Source organism: Pecten maximus, chromosome 4 (assembly GCF_902652985.1).
Source record: "Pecten maximus chromosome 4, xPecMax1.1, whole genome shotgun sequence".
Taxonomy (NCBI): Eukaryota; Metazoa; Mollusca; class Bivalvia; order Pectinida; family Pectinidae; genus Pecten; species Pecten maximus.
This window is the reverse complement of record NC_047018.1, coordinates 445770-463514: the sequence shown is the minus strand read 5'-3', so window position 1 is coordinate 463514 and position 17745 is coordinate 445770. Positions and strand designations below refer to the sequence as shown.

The window sequence follows — 17745 nt, the reverse complement described above, 5'->3', positions numbered from 1 at the left end:
TCTCAAATTTCATATGTAGGTTCCCCTTGGTGCCTAGTTATGCATATTGCGATTTGAGACCAATCGGAAAACAATATGGCCGACAGGCAGCTATCTTGGATTTTGACAATTGAAGTTTGTTATCACTATTTCTGAGAATGTACTGAATGGATCTTTCTGAAATTTCATATGTAGGTTTCCTTTGGTGCCTAGTTATGCATATTGCGTTTTGAGACCAATCTGAAAACAACATGGCCGACAGGCAGCCATCTTGGATTTTGACAATTGAAGTTTGTTATCACTATTTCTGAGAAAGTATTTAAGGGATCTTTCTCAAATTTCATATGAAGGTTCCCCTTGGTGCCTAGTTATGCATATTGCGTTTTGAGACCAATCCGAAAACAACATGGCCGACAGGCAGCCATCTTTGATTTTGACAATTGAAGTTTGTTATCACTATTTCTGAGAAAGTATTTAAGGAATCTTGGATTTTGACAATTGAAGTTTGTTATCTCTATTTCTCAAAGTACTGAATGGATCTTTCTCAAATTTCATAAGTAGGTTCCCCTTGGTCCCTTGTATTGCATTTTTGGACCTGAAAACAACCTGGCAAACAAACAGCCATTATCGTTAAATCTCAAATTTTTTATATAGCTAGGATTCCCTTGTTTGAAAAGTACTGGAGGGATGTCTCAATTTGCACAGATTAGTGAAATGAAGGGAAAAGTAGAGAAAAGATCAATCTGACATGGAACCTATGAAGATCATTCAATGGTGGGCGCCAAGATCCCTCTGGGATCTCTTGTTCTGAATCATGTGGGTCATTCAGGAAAATTGTGGGCCAGTAGCCCCATGGCCCCCTCCAAGATAATCCCTGCAGAAAGCCATTCTTAAGGTGATGCAAATGTTGTTTTAATACAAGATAGTATAACATACATGTATGACGGGTGTGTATTGAAATGAACATTGATTTCGGACTAAATAAGTGTTTTTGATTTATTGGTAGTTATATAGGTAGGATATCAAGCTGAATTTATTCTGTCCATTGATCACTTTCCATGGATGTCTTTAAACTTGATTTCACTTCTTTTGCAGGTTGAGCAGCGTGATGTACCCAGCATTGACAATGCATTCCTGGCAATGGATACAGAGGAAGGGGTGGAAGTGGTGTGGAATGAAGTCCAGTTCTCAGAAAACAGAAATCTCAAGGCTCAGGAGGTAGTTTCAAGTTCATCACTTGAATTCCGGAAATAATTGTTCTATTCTCTATTAGATTTACACCTGGGATAGCTATTTAAAACTGTACTTTTAATGAAAACAGTGCTAAGCCAATGATTAAACACTTGTTTATTTCTTAAAAAAAGATATGTTTAAATATGTTGAAAAGAAAGTATCAAGGGAGATAAATATTTAGATAGAATTACAAATATAAATTGTAAGGTAGGAATGTGTCCTAGTTAGTATACTTGTATGCTTTATCCCTTAACATTATAGGAAAAGATTGGACAAGTATTTGATAACCTCATACAACTTGACCATCCAAATATTGTAAAATTCCACAAGTACTGGACTGACAATAAAGATGGGAAGCCAAGGGTAAGTACACACAGGTCCTGGGATGTTCTATTTACCCTTTTTTTCATGTAAATGAAAACATTTATTGATTTGAATAATGAATCCTACAATCTTACATTACTAGTAATAAGGTACTGATTCATGCCGTGTAGAAATCAACAGAAAAGTCCAATCTTTTTAACAGTAACATATTAATAAAGGTAACCTATTTTAGGATAGATCATACAGTGAATTGAATTTTGGGGAAGTAATACTATGTTTTTTTTGGATCATCTGACTTGAAGGGTCAGGATGACCTATGGTCATTGTGCTATGTCCCTTGTCGTGCACAGTGCACCATCCGCTATCCACCGTGCATAAACTTTTCACATTTTAAACTTCTTAAGTTCCACTTGTGGGGTTGAGCTGAAACCTTGCCTGGAATGATCCTGAGATGGTCCTGACCAGGTATTATTTTTCAGGGTCAGTCCGAAATCCAAGCCATCTTCAAAAGTACATTTTAAACTTCTCCAGTTCTACTGATGCCATTGAGCTGGAAATTTGTGATGATGATCAGGAAGAGGAGCCAACAAAGTGTTGTTATTTTTCAGCCTGGTGAAAACTTTGACATGGCAGCCATGCCGAACATTTTGTAACATGATTACGTAATCATGGTTTTCCTGAACAATGCCTATTTTGAACTTCTTAAGTTTCACCAGTGGCATTCAACTCAAACTTGGCTACAATGATCTTGAAATGGTCCTGACCAACTCTTGTTATTTTCTGGTCAGTCCAAAATCCAAGATAGCCACCATGGCCAACAGTACCACTCTAGTTGCTAATGAGTATGTATACTACAATAGTACAAGGGTCTTTAAAGTCAGATGACATTTAAGGCCCATGGGCCTCTTGTTCAACTGAATTGCCGCCGACTAACTTACTCAGGTTGATTTTACAGGTGATCTTTATAACAGAGTACATGTCATCAGGATCTTTAAAGCAATTTCTGAAGAAGACAAAGAAGAACAACAAAACATTCCAATTAAAGGTATATATATATAATCAAACCTATAGTCAAACGACCACCTGTATATAACGACTGCCTGTATATAACGACCAATTTCAGATTCCCCATGATATTTTTAGCCCACCATCATCAGATGGTGGGCTATTCAAATCGCCCTGCGTCCGTGGTCCGTGGTCCGTCCGTCCGTCCCTCCGTCCCTCCGTCCGTCCGTCCGTCCGTCCGTCCGTCCGTCCGTAAACAATGCTTGTTATCGCTATTTCTGAGAAAGTACTGATGGGATCTTTCTCAAATTTCATATGTAGGTTCCCCTTGGTGCCTAGTTGTGCATATTGCATTTTGGGACCGATCGGAAAACAACATGGCCGACAGGCAGCCATCTTGGATTTTGACAATTGAAGTTTGTTATTGCTATTTCTCAGAAAGTGCTGAAGGGATCTTTCTCAAATTTCATAGATATGTTCCCCTTGGTGCCTAGTTATGCATATTGCATTTTGAGACCAATCGGAAAACAACATGGCCGACAGGCAGCCATCTTGGATTTTGACAATTGAAGTTTGTTATCGCTATTTCTCAGAAAGCACAAAAGGGATCTTTCTCAAATTTCATATGTAGGTTCCCCTTGGTGCCTAGTTATGCATATTGCATTTTGGGACCGATCAGAAAACAACATGGCCGACAGGCAGCCATCTTGGATTTTGACATTTGGAGATTGTTATCGCTATTTCTGAGGAAGTACTGAAGGGATCTTTCTCAAATTTCATATGTAGGTTCCCTTTGGTGCCTAGTTATGCATATTGCATTTTGGGACCAATCGGAAAACAACATGGCCGACAGGCAGCCATCTTGGATTTTGACAATTTGAGTTTGTTATCGCTATTTCTGAGAAAGTACTGAAGGGATCTTTCTCAAATTTCATATATAGGTTCCCTTTGGTGCCTAGTTATGCATATTGCATTTTGGGACCAATCGGAAAACAAAATGGCCGACAGGCAGCCATCTTGGATTTTGACAATTGAAGTTTGTTATCGCTATTTCTGTGAAAGTACTGAAGGGATCTTTCTCAAATTTCATATGCAGGTTCCTCTTTGTTCCTGGTTATGCATATTGCATTTTGAGACTAATTAGAAAACAACATGGCCGACAGGCAGCCATCTTGGATTCTGACAATTAAAGTTTGTTATCGCTATTTCTGTGAAAGTAATGAAGGGATCTTTCTGAAATTTCATATGCATGTTCCCCTCAGTGCCTAGTTATGCATATTGCATTTTGAGACCAATCGGAAAACAACATGGCCGACAGGCAGCCATCTTGGATTTTGACAATTGAAATTTGTTATCGCTTTTTCTGTGAAAGAACTGAAGGGATCTTTCTCAAATTTCATATGGAGGTTCCCCTTGGTGCCTACTTATGCATATTGCATTTTGAGACCAATCAGAAAACAAAATTGCTGACAGGCAGCCATCTTGGATTTTGACAATTAAAATTTGTTATCGCTATTTCTCAGAAAGTAATGAAGGGATCTTTCTGAAATTACATATGCAGGTTCCCCTCAGTGCCTAGTTATGCATATTGCATTTTGAGACTAATCAGAAAACAACATGGCTGACAGGCAGCCATCTTGGATTTTGACAATTGAAGTTTGTTATCGCTATTTCTGTGAAAGTACTGAAGGGATCTTTTTCAAATTTCATATGTAGGTTCCCCTCAGTGCCTAGTTTTGCATACTGGGACCAATACGAAAACAACATGGCCGACAGACAGCCATTATAGCTAAATCTTAAATTCTATATATAGGTTCCCCTTGTTTGAATAGTACTAGAGGGCTGTTTCTGAATTTACACAGATAAGTAAGACTTAGAGGAAGGGAAAAGTAGGGAAAAGATCAATCTGACATGGAACCTATAAAGATCATTCAATGGTGGGCGCCAAGATCCCTCTGGGATCTCTTGTCCTATATAACGACCCTCTGTATAGTGACCAACTGTCTAATATGACTAATGAACTGGTGATTTTTGAACGGCAATTGCTCGTTTCTTTTCGATAGCGACTAATTTCTGTCAACCATCTTCTGCTCTCAACAGTCATCCTCATAAAATCCCTGTAAAATTCAGACACTTTGACCCTGGCCTGATGATATAAACAAAAGACCCCCACCACCTGTTGTAATCACTGAAGCTGCTCTGGCCTGGGGCTTGATGAGATTATTCTTGGGTTTTTGATGGGAAAGTCTTTTTAATAAAGATTTAACCCTTAAAAAGCTTTCTAAAATATATATATCTAAATATACATAAATGTATGCATTTATTTGACTTCTAAAAATGTTAAAAACTGACTGGTCTGCTGAATGCCCTGTTCATGCAGTTACACGTTATTTATGGCAGTTTCATGTTAACTGGTTGTTGCGAAAGTCTTGACATGTCTATAAAGGTAACCTGTCTATAGTGACCGTTTTTCTGTCTCCTCTTCAGCGGTCTTATAGACAGGTTTGACTGTATAGTTATTATAACTTTAATTAAAAAAACACACATTTCAATTTATGAGGAAAGCAGATCCAGTCCATTCGTGATTCTTAATTTCAAACCAAATATTGTAAGTAAAAAATTATCTAAATATACATGTACTACACTGTTATTCGAAGGGATAGGAATAAATGCTCTATATTTAATGTTTTTGTGTGTGGTATTGATATGTTCAATATGAAATTCCATTTCTTATGACAACATGAAATATCTTAAAATGATAATTTAGAATGTGTAATTAAGTGTCTCACCTGGTTGGCCTATATGTTACATATGACATCATAGCTAGGCAGTTAATGTTACATATGACATCATAGCTAGGCAGTTAACTTAACTAATTTTTGCTGTGAAATTTGCAGGCTTGGAAGAGATGGTGCACACAAATCCTTTCTGCTTTAAGGTAGGCAGTTAACCATTGTTGAAGTGTACCCTGAACGATTTGCTATATTAAGCTGATAAAATGTCATTTAGGATGAAGCTAAAAATGGTGAAAGTGTGACTTTCATACCGACTTTAGTTTTAGAGTATTTGCTATTTTTCTCGAAAACACACCTGAAGCCCATAGCCATTGACTTCGTTTTGGTGACCCCCGACCTGTGACGTCAGGTTTAACAGGATCAGAGCTGCCCTGTTAAAAACATATTATATTATACGTGAACGTGAACATGTGTCTTTGATTAATGTGAATTAGAAAACAATCATCCATATATCCATCAGCAGTCGAAAAATGTCATTAAAAAGAATGAAATACTTTTTAGAATATTTGTAATCAAAATCACTATGTACTTCTAATCTAACATTCTGTACTTTAATCGTTAGAAATGGATGATTATATAGATATCACCAATGTAATTCATGTTTGCGACATAGTTTTCTATTATAACTGGGCCATAGTTAACATGTAATGTTTGAATAATTTTCTATTATAACAGGTCATATATAACATGTAGCATCTTACAAATTTCCTATTATAACGGGCTGTATATACAGGGTTGCCACCTCTTATGTTCTTGGTGTTCTTGGTGGGAGACTCACAGTATTGAAAACTTTCTCCCATGAAGACCTCTCTCACTTGACGCGAGACAAAATCTCACGTTTTCCAAAAATTTCTCCCTCCATCTCATATCAAGCCATTACTAATGTACCAGATTGCATGTCATACATACAGTGCCTACTATTGTCAATCATATCTGGTCTTTATTAATCAGAACACCCGGATGTGGCTTGTTTATGTATACACAGCAGTACTACAAATACGTATATCACAACTCTGTGATATATACATCTCTGATACACATCAACTCACAAGCAATTATCGGCATTTGCAGATTAGAACACCTGAAAGCACATATACCTGTAATGCTGTGACAGGTGTGAGCTTACATCATGGTGTGGTGTCCGTTGTCTGTCCGTCCATTGTCCGTCAACATTCAGTCAGAAAGAAAAGGAATTGGAACAGATTTGGGATTTATTACGATTCTGACCCCAAGGGGCCAGAGGGGTGGGACCCAATAGGGGAAATAGACTGAGGTAATTCCTTTAAATCGCTACTAGTGACTCTGACCCCCCAAGGGCCAGAGGGGTGGGGCCCAATGTATATATTTCTTTAAATTGCTACTAGTCAAGGTTATTAGCTCACCTGGTCCGAATGACCAAGGTGAGATTATGCCGTACCCCGGCGTCCAGCAACAATTGACTTCTCCTTCATAACCGCAGATTAGAATTAAACAAAATTTGACTTGTAGTACCGTTATGGGGTGGAGATTCAAAATTGTACAAATGGTGGGGCTCACCCCCTGAGGGGCTGAGGGGTGCAGCCAAAAGTGGTCAATTTGGTTAAATTAATATAAACTACTACTTCTTCTCTGAAACTAAGCAATAGATATTGCTCATATTTGACTGGTAGCATCCCTTAGGGGGTAGGGATTCAAAATTGTATGAATGGTGGGGCTGACCTCCCAGGAGCCTGATGGGTAGTGGTAAAAGGGGTCAATTTGGCTAAATTGACATAAACAACTTCCTCTCTGAATCTAAGCAATGTATATCGCTCATATTTAAGTTGTAGACCCCTATCGGGTAGAGATTCAAGATTGTATAAATGGTGATGTCCTTTTCAAAGTAAATGGGATGTTTCTGCAATTCAAAAAGAAATTTCTGAAAATTGATTGCGCTTTCTATTTTTATGCATAACATAGGTAAAACTGACTTAAATACAAACACCTCCATCTTACAAACAATAAGAAATAATAAATATTTTGTGTCTGATTACAGTTACCTACATTCCTGTGTACCACCAGTTATCCATGGTAACCTAACATGCGATACCATTTTCATACAGCACAATGGCCTCATCAAAATTGGCTCAGGTAAGGGGTCTTGTTGGTTAGCAAATCTTAGCTGGTCATTATTATCATGATTGTGATCGCTGGCTACACTCTAATCATGATTGTGATTGCTGGCTACACTCTAATAATGATTGTGATCGCTGGCTACACTCTAATCATGATTGTGATCGCTGGCTTTACTCTTATCATGATTGTGATCGCTGGCTACACACTAATCATGATTGTGATCGCTGGCTACACTGTAATCATGATTGTGATCGCTGGCTACACTCTAATCATTATTGTGATCGCTGGCTATACTCTTATCATGATTGTGATCGCTGGCTACACACTAATCATGATTGTGATCGCTGGCTACACTGTAATCATGATTGTGATCACTGGCTACACTGTAATCATGATTGTGATTGCTGGCTACACACTAATCATGATTGTGATTTCTGACAACACTCTAATAATGATTGTGATCGCTGGCTACACTCTAATCATGATTGTGATCGCTGGCTACATTCTAATCATGATTATGATTGCTGGCTACACTAATCATGATTGTGATCACTGGCTACACTCTAATCATGATTGTGATTGCTGGCTACACTTTAATCATGATTTTGACGGTTTTGTAATAAGTGTGTGTAAAACATTGCAGGGGTCACAAAAGATAAGTGTACATCACTTTTGCATTATGAAATCTATTTCAGTTTCTCAGCTTTTAAATGTCCAGTGTCATAGCTGAAAAAGAAATAGAAATAATGCATATTTTACCATATTTATATTAGCATACCCATATTAAAACGAAGAAAATAATAGAAAAGGGCCCTAAATATTTCCAATATCTTATATTACTACATTTTTGCAGTATCATTGTTTATGTGGGAGTTGAATTTCTGGGACAAAGCAGTTTTATCCATCATCAGGCATTTGCTGTATCTGTTAAAATATGTGATAAACTTTCTTTTGAAGGTGCTATTCACATATATGTGTAAGATATTAAAAACATTAGGTTAAAAAATACATATGTTTTGGAAAATGGATCTGTTTCAAAAGACGTAAATAAATTTTGTCTCAAAATAAATAAATGGTCATATATACCTGTGGAATATACATTGAAAGTAACCTGTTCAATGTGAACAATTACACAGATGAAAATCAACAGATTTCAGAGTATGCAGGTTCAAACTAAACGTATTTTGTATCCCCATCTTTAGTCTGTCCCTCTGTCATGCTTTGTTTCCGTGCAAAAGCTGAAACAAATGTTAACATATAATCTTTAAACTAGAAAACAAGGATAAGTATGTTAAGGGCTCGCACAAATTTGATTGCCACTTTTGCTGGACTCAATTTGTCGGGGTTATGGCCCTTTGAATAACTACAAATGTCATTTTCTGCTGTTTCCATGAAATAACTGGAACAGATTTTATTCAAATTTGATAACATGTTTAATGCTTTATGGTCACAGCCAAGTTTGATTGCCAGTTTTGCTGGATGTAATATGTAATATGGCCAATTGACTAATGGAAAATTTTGTTTTCTACAGTTTCCATGCAATAACTCCCACAATTATTAATATCATCAAATTTTGTAACTGAGTCATCATCCCTGAATTTATTTAAAAAAATCATTGTTATTTGCTATTAAATATCTCTCGCAAATATTTTCTGAAAGTCTTCAAGCAGAGGAATGGGATTTGATGTATTAGTAATGGCTCAGCCAAATCTGTGATAGGGTTTGGTGATGGCAGATGAGAAGAACAAATTCCAGGAATGTCTACCTACAATATGTCAGGAAAACAGGGGATAGAAATTCCAGGAATGTCTACCTACAATACGTCAGGAAAACAGGAGATAGAAATTCCAGGAATGTCTACCTACAATATGTCAGGAAAACAGGGGATAGAAATTCCAGGAATGTTAACCTACAATATGTCAGGAAAACAGGAGATAGAAATTCCAGGAATGTTTACCTACAATATGTCAGGAAAACAGGGGATAGAAATTCCAGGAATGTTTACCTAATATGTCAGGAAAACAGGGGATAGAAATTCCATGAATGTTTACCTAATATGTCAGGAAAACAGGGGATAGAAATTCCAGGAATGTCTACCTACAATATGTCAGGAAAACAGGAGATAGAAATTCCATGAATGTTTACCTACAATATGTCAGGAAAACAGGGGATAGAAATTCCAGGAATGTTTACCTACAATATGTCAGGAAAACAGGGGATAGAAATTCCAGGAATGTTTACCTACAATATGTCAGAAAAACAGGAGATAGAAATTCCAGGAATGTTTACCTACAATATGTCAGGAAAACAGGAGATAGAAATTCCAGGAATGTCTACCTACAATATGTCAGGAAAACAGGGGATAGAAATTCCAGGAATGTCTACCTACAATATGTCAGGAAAACAGGGGATAGAAATTCCAGGAATGTTTGCCTACAATTTGTCAGGAAAACAGGAGATAGAAATTCCAGGAATGTCTACCTACAATATGTCAGGAAAACAGGGGATAGAAATTCCAGGAATGTCTACCTACAATACGTCAGGAAAACAGGAGATAGAAATTCCAGGAATGTCTACCTACAATATGTCAGGAAAACAGGGGATAGAAATTCCAGGAATGTTAACCTACAATATGTCAGGAAAACAGGAGATAGAAATTCCAGGAATGTTTACCTACAATATGTCAGGAAAACAGGGGATAGAAATTCCAGGAATGTTTACCTAATATGTCAGGAAAACAGGGGATAGAAATTCCATGAATGTTTACCTAATATGTCAGGAAAACAGGGGATAGAAATTCCAGGAATGTCTACCTACAATATGTCAGGAAAACAGGAGATAGAAATTCCAGGAATGTTTACCTACAATATGTCAGGAAAACAGGGGATAGAAATTCCAGGAATGTTTACCTACAATATGTCAGGAAAACAGGGGATAGAAATTCCAGGAATGTTTACCTACAATATGTCAGAAAAACAGGAGATAGAAATTCCAGGAATGTTTACCTACAATATGTCAGGAAAACAGGAGATAGAAATTCCAGGAATGTCTACCTACAATATGTCAGGAAAACAGGGGATAGAAATTCCAGGAATGTCTACCTACAATATGTCAGGAAAACAGGGGATAGAAATTCCAGGAATGTTTGCCTACAATTTGTCAGGAAAACAGGAGATAGAAATTCCAGGAATGTCTACCTACAATATGTCAGGAAAACAGGAGATACAAATTCCAGGAATGTCTACCTACAATATGTCAGGAAAACAGGAGATAGAAATTCCAGGAATGTCTACCTACAATATGTCAGGAAAACAGGAGATAGAAATTCCAGGAATGTCTACCTACAATATGTCAGGAAAACAGGGGATAGAAATTCCAGGAATGTTTACCTACAATATGTCAGGAAAACAGGAGATAGAAATTCCAGGAATGTCTACCTACAATATGTCAGGAAAACAGGAGATAGAAATTCCAGGAATGTCTACCTACAATATGTCAAGAAAACAGGGGATAGAAATTCCAGGAATGTCTACCTACAATATGTCAGGAAAACAGGGGATAGAAATTCCAGGAATGTCTACCTACAATATGTCAGGAAAACAGGAGATAGAAATTCCAGGAATGTCTATCTACAATATGTCAGGAAAACAGGAGATAGAAATTCCAGGAATGTCTACCTACAATATGTCAGGAAAACCGGGGATAGAAATTCCAGGAATGTCTACCTACAATATGTCAGGAAAACAGGAGATAGAAATTCCAGGAATGTCTACCTACAATATGTCAGGAAAACAGGAGATAGAAATTCCAGGAATGTCTACCTACAATATGTCAGGAAAACAGGGGATAGAAATTCCAGGAATGTTTACCTACAATATGTCAGGAAAACAGGGGATAGAAATTCCAGGAATGTTTACTTACAATATGTCAGGAAAACAGGGGATAGAAATTCCAGGAATGTTTACCTAATATGTCAGGAAAACAGGGGATAGAAATTCCATGAATGTTTACCTACAATATGTCGGGAAAACGGGATATGAATTCTATGAATGTTTACCTACAATATGTCGGGAAAACGGGATATGAATTCTATGAATGTTTACCTACAATATGTCAGGAAAACAGGGGATATGAATTCCAGGAATGATATTAATAATTGGAATTTGCACTTTTCCCGACATAAGATCCACTAGCCGTGGGTGTGAAGTCGATGTGTAGTATCTAATTGTTTTCAATGAAATTCATATTGTTTTTTTTATGGTTTGAATGTTTCAGTGGCTCCTGATGCTATGCACCATGTGAAGACCTACAGAAAAGATATCCGTAACATGCATTGTGTGGCCCCAGAGTACGGAGGTAAATCTAATACTACCAGGCATACCAAGTAACCTAGCTGTGTATTAAAAGGAACATGAGATTAATGAGGAAAATATGTTACTTGTAAGAAGATATGATATATCAAAGTTTCCTATTTATGTCATCAAAATTACAGAAATTCTTTTAAGAAATTGTATATTCTTTCATAAATTATATTTCATATTGTAATTTGATTTGTCATTTTCTTTCAGAAAACTTTGGAACTGCTATAGACATTTATTCCTTTGGAATGTGTGCTTTAGAGGTGAGCTCAGAAAGCTTGTATATGTCTGATATGATGATGTTGAAAGATCAATACCTGAAATATATTATATATATATATGTTGTTACCTCTCTCAGAATGATCACCCTAACGACAGTCAGGACATGTAAACATAGGGTCATCATTCTGAGAGGTAACAACAGTCAGGACATGTAAACATAGGGTCATCATTCTGAGAGGTAACGACAGTCAGGACATGTAAACATAGGGTCATCATTCTGAGAGAGGTAACAACAGACAGGACATGTAAACATAGGGTCATCATTCTGAGAGAGGTAACAACAGACAGGACATGTAAACATAGGGTCATCATTCTGAGAGGTAATGACAGTCAGGACATGTAAACATAGGGTCATCATTCTGAGAGGTAACGACAGTCAGGACATGTAAACATAGGGTCATCATTCTGAGAGAGGTAACAACAGTCAGGACATGTAAACATAGGGTCATCATTCTGAGAGGTAACGACAGTCAGGACATGTAAACATAGGGTCATCATTCTGAGAGGTAATGACAGTCAGGACATGTAAACATAGGATCATCATTCTGAGAGGTAACGACAGTCAGGACATGTAAACATAGGGTCATCATTCTGAGAGGTAACGACAGTCAGGACATGTAAACATAGGATCATCATTCTGAGAGAGGTAACGACAGTCAGGACATGTAAACATAGGGTCATCATTCTGAGAGGTAACAACAGTCAGGACATGTAAACACAGGGTCATCATTCTGAGAGAGGTAACAACAGTCAGGACATGTAAACATAGGGTCATCATTCTGAGAGGTAACGACAGTCAGGACATGTAAACATAGGATCATCATTCTGAGAGGTAACGACAGTCAGGACATGTAAACATAGGGTCATCATTCTGAGAGAGGTAACAAGTCAGGACATGTAAACATAGGGTCATCATTCTGAGAGGTAACGACAGTCAGGACATGTAAACATAGGGTCATCATTCTGAGAGGTAACGACAGTCAGGACATGTAAACATAGGATCATCATTCTGAGAGAGGTAACGACAGTCAGGACATGTAAACATAGGGTCATCATTCTGAGAGAGGTAACAACAGTCAGGACATGTAAACATAGGGTCATCATTCTGAGAGGTAACGACAGTCAGGACATGTAAACATAGGGTCATCATTCTGAGAGAGGTAACAACAGTCAGGACATGTAAACATAGGATCATCATTCTGAGAGGTAACGACAGTCAGGACATGTAAACATAGGGTCATCATTCTGAGAGAGGTAACAACAGACAGGACATGTAAACATAGAGTCATCATTCTGAGAGAGGTAACGAGTCAGGACATGTAAACAAAGGGTCATCATTCTGAGAGAGATAACGACAGTCGGGACATGTAAACATAGGGTCATCATTCTGAGAGGTAACGACAGTCAGGACATGTAAACACAGGGTCATCATTCTGAGAGAGGTAACGACAGTCAGGACATGTAAAAATAGGGTCATCATTCTGAGAGGTAACGACAGTCAGGACATGTAAACATAGGATCATCATTCTGAGAGGTAACGACAGTCAGGACATGTAAACATAGGATCATCATTCTGAGAGAGGTAACAACAGTCAGGACATGTAAACATAGGGTCATCATTCTGAGAGGTAACGACAGTCAGGACATGTAAACATAGGATCATCATTCTGAGAGGTAACGACAGTCAGGACATGTAAACATAGGATCATCATTCTGAGAGAGGTAACAACAGTCAGGACATGTAAACATAGGATCATCATTCTGAGAGGAGTAACAACAGTCAGGACATGTAAACATAGGATCATCATTCTGAGAGGAGTAACAACAGTCAGGACATGTAAACATAGGGTCATCATTCTGAGAGGTATTAGTAGGGCTGTGGAAATGTACTCGTCAGGTCATCCTGACCAGTGGATTTGACTGCAAGATGAGTGAATTTTACAAGGTCGGCTGTCCATTGAACAGGTAAAAAATTGCCAAGATCATGCAGTATTGCAGAGGATTCGGCTTTCTTTTTCTCAGTTGTTTCCGCGATTTGAGCTACTGAGAAATCGGCTTTCAGTTTGGATTTTGGTTTCTTTGTTAATCACATTTTGGGACATTCCCAACATTTGTTTCTTACTGTGCATGTGCCTACATCATGTCACTATACTGGTTTGGTGTAGTACTGTTTAACATCCTATCAACAGCTGTCATTTAAGGACCCCCTCCCCAGTGTGTGAGATGTGTGTGTTGTGTGTTTTAGGAGGTTTCAGTATATGATAGACGTTATATGACACAACCAATATGATATTTAAGAGTGTGACGTATCAATGACTACACTGTCACCTCCATCAAACTAATGACCAATGTCAAGCGTACTAGCAATATCTTATGTAGTGTCCAAGATGGTAAAAGATTCTGAAGGCTTAGCTGAAACAATGACAAAATTAGTTAAAAATAGACAAACCTGTTTAGATGACCTGGCCTTAGGCCTGACAAACTTGGATAGACAAACCTGTTTAGATGACCCGCCCTTAGGCCTGACAAACTTCGATAGACAAACCTGTTTAGATGACCCGCCCTTAGGCCTGACAAACTTGGATAGACAAACCTGTTTAGATGACCCGGCCTGACAAACTTGGATAGACAAACCTCTTTAGAATACCTGGCCTTAGGCCTGACAAACTTGGATAGACAAACCTGTTTAGATGACCCAGCCTGACAAACTTGGATAGACAAACCTGTTTAGATGACCTGGCCTTAGGCCTGACAAACTTGGATAGACAAACCTGTTTAGATGACCCGGCCTTAGGCCTGCAAAACCCGGATAGACAAACCTGGTTAGATGACCTGGCCTTAGGCCTGACAAACTTGGATAGACAAACCTGTTTAGATGACCCGGCCTTAGGCCTGACAAACTTGGATAGACAAACCTGTTTAGATGACCCGGCCTGACAAACTTGGATAGACAAACCTGTTTAGATGACCCGCCCTTAGGCCTGACAAACGTGTATAGACAAACCTGTTTAGATGACCCGGCCTGACAAACTTGGATAGACAAACCTGTACTAGATGACCCGCCCTTAGGCCTGACAAACTTGATAGACAAACCTGTTTAGATGACCCGGCCTGACAAACTTGGATAGACAAACCTGTTTAGATGACCCGCCCTTAGGCCTGACAAACTTGGATAGACAAACCTGTTTAGATGACCCGCCCTTAGGCCTGACAAACTTGGATAGACAAACCTGTTTAGATGACCCGGCCTGACAAACTTGGATAGACAAACCTCTTTAGATGACCCGGCCTGACAAACTTGGATAGACAAACCTGTTTAGATGACCCGGCCTGACAAACTTGGATAGACAAACCTGTTTAGATGACAAGGCCTAGCTTAGGCCTGACAAACTTGGATAGACAAACCTGTTTAGATGACCCCGCCTGACAAACTTGGATAGACAAACCTGTTTATATGACCTGGCCTGAGACCTGACGAACTTGGATAGACAAACCTGTTTATATGACCTGGCCTTAGGCCTGACAAACTTGGATAGACAAACTTGTTTAGATGACCTGGCCTTAGGTCTGACAAACTTGTATAGACAAACCTGTTTAGATGACGCGCCCTTAGGTCTGACACTTACCTTAATATATTCCATCTAACTGGTGTGACAAACTAGTAAATTTATTTGTAGATTGCTGCTCTAGGAATCCAAGGTAATGGAGGTGATGGTGGTGGTAACCACATTAGTGAAGAGAGTGTCAAGAGCACGCTGGAGTCTCTGGATAACAGCCTACAGAGGGTAAGGCCACTGGGGTTTCTGTAAGGCCACTGAGGTTTCTGTAAGGCCACTGAGGTTTCTGTAAGGCCACTGAGGTTTCTGTAAGGCCACTGGGGTTTCTGTAAGGCCACTGGGGTTTCTGTAAGGCCACTAAGGTTTCTGTAAGGCCACTGAGGTTTCTGTAAGGCCACTGGGGTTTCTGTAAGGCCACTGAGGTTTCTGTAAGGCCACTGAGGTTTCTGTAAGGCCACTGAGGTTTCTGTAAGGCCACTGGGGTTTCTGTAAGGCCACTGAGGTTTCTGTAAGGCCACTGAGGTGTCCATTCCATCAGTAACCATAACATTAGGGCCAGTGCTTGTAGTTAGGAATAGAAATCTTGTGAAGTATTGCAGATTCCATGGTTGTTTAAATTATTGCGTAGGATATTTGGACACAATAAAATTAGGTATATAAAGCGAAATCGGACATTTTGGTCTGAAAAAATACTAATGAAGATTCACTGATTCAGATTTAATTTGGATACTCCATCCCTAGTAACCAAGGATGGCTCTGTGAAGTATATCAGAATGAGTTTTCTATCAATGTCGTGTCTTAGAATTTATTCAAATATTGTGAACAAGTTCTAGGACAAAGTTGTGCAGTTTTGTTTGTTTATTTCACAGGACTTCATTTCCAAGTGTATACAGAAAGATGGAGGTTTACGGCCATCAGCCCGGGAGCTCTTGTTCCACGCAGTGCTATTTGAAGTCCACTCGCTCCAGCTCCTTGCGGCACATGTCTTTGTCAACAGTCTTTGTGAGTAACACAGGCTTTACGATAAACAATGAGAAGTTAATAGTTATATTCCAAGTGATGATTTAGTTGCAGGTTGGATAACTTCATGTAGTTATGCATATTGCATTTTGGAACCATTCGGAAATCAACATGGCCGACAGGCAGCCATCTTGGATTTTGACAATTGAAGTTTGTTATCGCTATTCCTCAGAAATTACTCAAGGGATCTTTCTCAAATTTCATATGTAGGTTCCCCTTGGTGCCTCGTATTGCATTTTGGGACAAATCTGAAAACAACATGGTCAACAGACAGTCATTATCGCTTAATCTGAAATTTCATATATAGGTTCATCTTGTTTGAAAAGTACTGGAGGGATGTTTCTCAATTTACACAGATTAGTAAGAGGAAGTGAAAAATAGAGAGAAGATCAATCTGACTTGGAACCTATAAAGATCATTCAATGGTGGGCACCAAGATCCCTCTGGGATCTCTTGTTATTTGTAAAGCCATTCAACGGGTCACGGGGGATATTGAAGACTACATCTTCTTGTCTATGTTTTCAATGTATATGTACATATAATTTCACATATGGACCAAAAGTATTATTGTGGTGTTGTATGACATACATGGTCTCTGTTGTAGCTATTCTCCCTGAAAATCTGTCAGATGAAGCAAATATAAAGAAGTTGGAGCCAAATCGAGTGATAGCAGAAATCCGACACAGCGACGAGCGAGAGCCACTGTATTATAAGTGAGAATTACCAATTTTCTAGCTCATATGCCCTTCAGGCCATGGCGCATCATCCCTTGTCCATTGTCTGTTGTTTGTCATCCGTCAACATTTCCTTTATATTGCTTCTTGTCCTGAACGCCTAAATGGATTTTGATGAAGGCTGATCTGTAGCATTATTGGGCAAAGGAGATCCAATGTATAATTGGAGGGTGTGGCTTCCTTGGCTCCAGAGGGGCTGGGCCCAGTTAGGGAAATAGAGGGAAATCTTATAAATCGCTACTTTTCCTGAACAACTGATTAAATTTTGATGAAATTTGATATGGAGCATTATTGGCCAAAGGTGGTTCAATGTTGTAGATCAAGGAGTGCATAATGTGACACCCCTGAGACCATTAGTGGAAAT

At 38.6% G+C, this 17745-nt stretch overlaps 1 protein-coding gene across 1 annotated transcript in view; it reads left to right on the top strand.

Moving 5' to 3' along the window:
- The window catches only part of LOC117324905 (nuclear receptor-binding protein-like), a 29417-nt gene that overhangs the window by 3229 nt on the left and 8443 nt on the right, over positions 1-17745 (top strand). The window contains exons 2-11 of the mRNA XM_033880743.1: positions 1075-1197; positions 1474-1575; positions 2492-2581; positions 5439-5479; positions 7351-7445; positions 11706-11786; positions 11999-12051; positions 15748-15855; positions 16497-16629; positions 17252-17360. Coding sequence (XP_033736634.1) covers positions 1075-1197; positions 1474-1575; positions 2492-2581; positions 5439-5479; positions 7351-7445; positions 11706-11786; positions 11999-12051; positions 15748-15855; positions 16497-16629; positions 17252-17360 — 935 coding nt within the window. The remainder of the gene's footprint in view (positions 1-1074; positions 1198-1473; positions 1576-2491; positions 2582-5438; positions 5480-7350; positions 7446-11705; positions 11787-11998; positions 12052-15747; positions 15856-16496; positions 16630-17251; positions 17361-17745) is intronic.